This window comes from Erigeron canadensis, chromosome 8 (genome assembly GCF_010389155.1).
Source record: "Erigeron canadensis isolate Cc75 chromosome 8, C_canadensis_v1, whole genome shotgun sequence".
NCBI classification, from domain to species: domain Eukaryota; kingdom Viridiplantae; phylum Streptophyta; class Magnoliopsida; order Asterales; family Asteraceae; genus Erigeron; species Erigeron canadensis.
Window position 1 is genome coordinate 16,510,262 of NC_057768.1, and position 5,934 is coordinate 16,516,195.

The window sequence follows — 5,934 nt, forward strand, 5'->3', positions numbered from 1 at the left end:
AAGGCTCGAAGAAAATGAACTTACAACTTCGAAATTAGATGCCTTATCATATGATCGTCCAAATCGGAAGGCAGAAACCCCGGTGTTTAAACCGTGACACAAACCTTACTCAAGACATTTAGATGATCAAGTCAATGTCGTTGAAGAAGATGACGGGGTCGAATATCCAACTTTGGCATCATACTGTTTCTCTGTAGGAACTCCTGGCATTATAATGGCGCTTAGAGATCTTGGAGACAAGGTGAGATGGCCTCAGAAGAAAAATGACGGATACTTCAAGAAAAAAGATCCTAGCCAGTGGTGTGCTTATCATGAAGACTTTGGCCATATCACCGAAGATTGCAAGATGTTAAGAAGAGAAATATCCACTTTATTAGCAAAAGGATATTTGACAGAACTCCTTGGAAGGAAGAAGGCCAAAGATGTTGAAGGCTTGGATTTTTCCAAACCAAAATCAACACAAAAAGCAGATTCCCCGCCAGCGAATGCAAAAGTAATTAATACCATCTCTGGGGGATCGGAAGTGTGCGGGACAACATATTCAGCAGCAAAAAGACTTGCAACGCAAAGCAAAGCAGATAAAGGAGAAAGAAGTGTGAAGAAAGCATCAATTTCGGACTCAGACATTATCTCCTTTGAAGAAGATTTTGATGATATCATGGAACCTCATCATGATGGGCTGGTAATTACTCCTTTTATCGCTAACCATTATGTTCGCAGGATTTTGATAGATAATGGGAGCTCAGTGAATATCATCAAGATGGAGACATTACGAAGAAAGGATATCTCGGAAGAAGATATCAATGGAAAGGCTTCTCCATTGATTGGATTCAGTGGGGAAACTAAATATACAGTGGGTGAAATAAGATTACCAGTTTATGTTGGGGGGATGAATTCGATGCATAAATTATGTGTCGTAGATTCTCTCCCAGGATGCAACATAATCTTGGGAAGACCCTGGATACACGAAATGAAGGCAGTACCTTCAACATATCACCAATGTGTTAAACTTCCAACACCTTGGGGAGTAGTTACTGTCAAGGGAGATCAGCAAGAAGCAAGAGAATGCTACACATCCAGCATGAAGTCAGCTGCAAAGCCAATTTTACAATAGCAATTACAGAAAAGGGTCTTCGATGTAGACGAACCAGAAGAGCAAGATGTAAAGGAAGTTATCTTGGTTCCTTACGATCCTAACATTAAAGTTTTAATAGGGAAAAAGATATCAAAAGATATGGAAGTCAAATTTATTGATTTCCTCAAAGCTAGAATGAAGACTTTCGCTTGGAAACAAGAAGATATGACTGGAATATCAAGAGATGTCATCACACACAAGCTGAGAATCGACAAAAGCTTCAAGCCTATTCAGCAAAAAAGAAGAAAATTTGCTCCTAAAAGAAATGCTATAATCCAGGAAGATGTTGAAAGATTATTAAAGGCTAAAATGATCAGAGAAGTTAAATTCCTAGAATGGCTGGCAAATGTGGTGGTCGTACAAAAGAAAAATGGAAAATGGAGAGTTTGTGTAGATTTTACTGATCTAAACAAAGCTTGTCCAAAAGATCCATTTCCACTACCACATATTGATGCAATGGTCGATGCAACTTCGGGACATGAGATGCTAACATTCATGGATGCCTCCTCAGGATTTCAACAGATACAAATGGAACTTGAAGATCAGGAAGCCACGGCCTTCATGACACCGACAGGTATTTATTGTTATATTGCAATGCCTTTTGGTCTTAAAAATGCAAGTGCAACATATCAAAGGCTGGTGAATATGATGTTCAAAGATCAACTGGGGATACCATGGAAGTCTATATAGACGATATGGTGGTAAAGTCCAAGAGAGCTGAAGATCACTTAAAGGATCTTGAAGTAGCCTTCAACATCCTGGACAAGTACAATATGAAGTTAAATCCCGCCAAGTGTAATTTTGGAGTTGGAGCCGGAAAATTCTTAGGATATATGGTCACCAAAAGAGGAATTGAAGATAGCCCGGAGCAAATTAAAGCAATATTAAATTTGAAGTCTCCGTCGAATGCTAAAGACATCCAAAGATTAACTGGCAGATTAGCAGCTGTCAACAGATTCATTTCAAGATCCTCAGATAGATGCAAAGAATTTTACGATATTCTGAAAAAGAATAAGAAATTCGAATGGGGTGAAAAGCAAGAAGAGGCCTTTCAGGAATTAAAAAAGTACTTATCAACCCCTCCGCTGCTGATGAAGCCTAAAGATGGTGAGCCTTTATATCTTTACATGGCAGTATCATCAAATGCAGTAAGCGTAGTTCTTGTAAAGGAATCTGAAGGCATACAGAATCCTGTCTACTACGTAAGTAAAAGTTTAATTGATGCTGAAACCAGGTACTCTCATCTCGAAAAACTCATACTTGCATTAGTCATGGCATCTACTAAACTTAGACATTATTTTGAAACGCATGCTATACATGTTAGGACAAATTACCCTATAAAATGTTTTCTTAGAAAATCTGAAGTATCAGGAAGAATGGCTAAATGGTCTGTAAAAATTAAGTGCCTTTAACTTAGTATATGAACCTAGAAATGCTATAAAATCTCAAGCTTTAGCTGATTTTGTGGCTGATTTTAGTACTAACTTACAACAAGAAGTGGACTTAGAAGTTAAAATGCTAGAAGAAGCAACTGAAAAATGGATCCTATATACTGATGGTGTTGCTAATGTTAAAGGAATAGGATTAGGTATCGTACTAAAATCGCCACAGGGGGATATCATACCCCAAGCAGTAAATTGTTATTTCATAGCTACTAATAATTTTTGGTATGCAATTGGCTAAAGATATGAATATTAGGAACCTTAAAGTATATGTAGATTCATTACTTTTAGAAAATCATTTTAATGGATCATACGCTGCGAAAGGAGAAAAATTAATGCAATATCTGGATATAGTTAAAAAATTAGCTGAAAATTTTGACTTATTCGATATAGAACAAGTACCTAGAGAAGAAAATATTGAAGCTGATGCCTTAGCAAACCTAGGTTCAACATTTAAGATGTCGTCTGAAACTAGTATTCCTATAATTCATGTTCTATATCCTGCCATAGATAAAGAGTCTCATAAAACTTTAGCTATTCAAGATAGTGAAACTGGAGAATCTGAAAACAATCAAACTTCATGGATGACACCTATAAAGGAATATATAAGCAATGGGACAATTCCTAAGGATGAAAACCCAAAGGCTTTTCGAATGAAAACTGCACATTATTCTATGATAAATGGTATCTTGTATAGAAAGTCTCTTGCAGGACCATATCTTAGGTGTTTAGAGGAACCTAAGATCAAAGAGGTTCTTAAAGATATTCACGAAGGAGAATGTGGGAACCACACAGTTGGAAGATCCTTACATTCGAAAATCTTAAGGACTGGTTATTATTGGCCAACCATGAAACAAGATGCTGAAGATTATGCTAGGAAGTGTGATGCTTGTCAAAGACATAGCAACATTCATCATCAACCAGCTGAACCTATGTATCCAGTTTTGTCACCATGGACATTCATGAAGTAGGGGGATATTGTAGGACCAATGACAGAATCTTCAGCGGGGAAGAAATATTTTTTGGCAATGACAGATTATTTTTCAAAATGGATTGAAGCTGAAGCATATTCCAAGATCCAGGAGTCTCATGTTATATCCTTCATCAAAAGGAATATATTGACCAGATTTGGGGTTCCAGCAGAGATAATTTGTGACAATGGTTCACAATTTATTGGAAAGAAAACTACAAATTTCTGTGAAAGATGGGGAATCAAGATGATCACTTCTACCCTTGTTCATCCTCAAGCCAATGGTCAAGCGGAGTCAAGTAATAAGATTATTATGAACATTCTAAAGAAAAGACTGGGACAGGCCAAAGGAAAATGGGCTGAAGAGTTACCATTTGTCTTATGGGCTGATCACACAACCTCTAAAAATGCAACTGGGCAAACCCCATTTTCGCTTGTTTTTGGAGCAGAAGCAGTATTGCCCACTGAAATGGACTTACCAACTGCTAGGATAAGTTTATTGACTTATGAGAAAAACAAAGAATTAATGTTTGAAAGCTTGGAAGCTCTAGATGAATTACAAGAAAGAACCAGAATAAGAATAGCAACTTATCAACAACGAATCGCCAAGTCTTATAATAAGAATTTAAGATTAAGACGATTTCAAGTTGGGGATTTGGTGTTAAAGAAAGCTTTGATCAAGCCTGATGGGAAATTGAACCCGAAATGAGAAGGACCTTATTTGATCGAGGCAGAAGCTGGTAAAGGATCTTATTGGTTACAAGATCTAGAAGGTAAATTAGTTCCAAGAGCTTGGAACGCCATCCACCTTAAATTATATCATGTCTAATTAATTTTGTCTCATTGACAAAATCAGGTATGATTTCTAAATCCTTTTTTATTTATTCATTTATTTATTTATTTGTTTATTCTTCAAAATGATGATACTGACTTGAGCGTTGGAGTGGCGTTAGCCAAATGGCTAACGTCAGTTTCTAAGGATTTCAATTTGTAGAATCTCAAAGGATATTCAACATCATACATAGCAACGTGGAACAAGGTCTTCACCTTTTGGCTTTCACGCCAACTTTTGGTTGGGGGTTTTCACCCTCTCTTACGATTTGCCCATGTCGCACGTTCATTAATTTCACAGCTGAAGGGTTAAATTCCAAGGTTGTCGAAATTAATTCTACGGATCATCGATGTCACCATCGATCTCCTGAAATGGCTAACCACGCCACCCATTACACAAACACATACGAAAAGGCTAACCACGCCTCCCAAGCATGTTCAAGATATTGAGACACCCTCATTATCTTGGACTCCAATGTCCCTACGAGAATATTAAAATTAAGAATTCCCTTCTTAATTTTAATCCCCTCCAAAGATCATATCGGTCTCATTTATATTTTATTGCTACAGGAATATAGTGGAACTGACAAACAATTAAGACGTTGGATGCTTGAAGATCACAATTTACAAGTGGATCTTAATTACATATCACAAGGTGCATGTATCTTACCATATAATTATTACTTTGATTTGATTTATTACTGTTGATATAGTCAAATAAGTCAAGGGTAATAATGAACTGACATATGATATCATGCAAACGATTATTTAATTTTCCAATTTTAACCCCATTAACATCATTGACTTTTGGAATCGAAGCAATAAAGATCAAAAGATAAATATTTTTCATTTATAACGAAAATATTTACAAAAGATAAAACTGCTTGATAGCAATTACAATCAAAAGAGTTTAAAAATGGGCTCTGGCCTTTGCATTATATCCATCATCGCTCATCAAAAACTTTACAGAAGAACGTCCCAGTAAAGCTCAGGGTTAATCTCCTTCAACTTATTCAAGATTGACCTATCCCTTTCTAGTTCCTCTCGAGCCCCTCGGAGTTCTTCCTGCGTTGCGCCAAGTTCGCAACAAATGTCTCTCAGCATTGTTGAGAATCTTATTTTTTGCTTCCAAACTCTTCTTCACCTCCAGACCCATTTCTTTTTCGGTCTCGATGGATTCCCTGTAAGATTTGAGTAGGACTTCCATGGTTTGGATGATCTCAGCGTTTATCTTGTCTTTGGCGATCTGTTGTTCTTCGAGATTAGCGAAAGACTGAAATATGAAATAAATAAGTTATAAATAACAAGCAAATAACTTAAGGAAAAAGAAGATTTAAATATACCTTTTGAAGGAAATCCCCAAGAGATTTTAGAGACATATTGAAAGTATGGATTTTAAAGAAAAGAAGATTTTTCGTGACTTCAAAAGACTGAGGGCACTCGCTTATATAATAGGGTAAAAGGACATGAATGAATCGTCGGGTAGTTACCTATCAAGTCAAGACTCTTGGTTATCTTATCTGCACGCGTCTTATCCTCGGGGTGAATTCAAAAAT

General features: G+C 36.7%; 1 protein-coding gene across 1 annotated transcript; it reads left to right on the forward strand.

The window, feature by feature from the left end:
- The first annotated feature begins 214 nt into the window (after positions 1-214).
- LOC122610337 lies at positions 215-1,114 on the forward strand. Its single transcript, XM_043783331.1, has one exon. The coding sequence runs from the start codon at positions 215-217 to the stop codon at positions 1,112-1,114; it is 900 nt and encodes a 299-aa protein (XP_043639266.1).
- Positions 1,115-5,934: the final 4,820 nt, after the last annotated feature.

What these genes read in the sequence shown, in the direction of transcription:
- LOC122610337 (XM_043783331.1), top strand. Translation starts at nt 215, where the DNA reads ATGGCGCTTAGAGATCTTGGAGACAAGGTGAGATGGCCTCAGAAGAAA.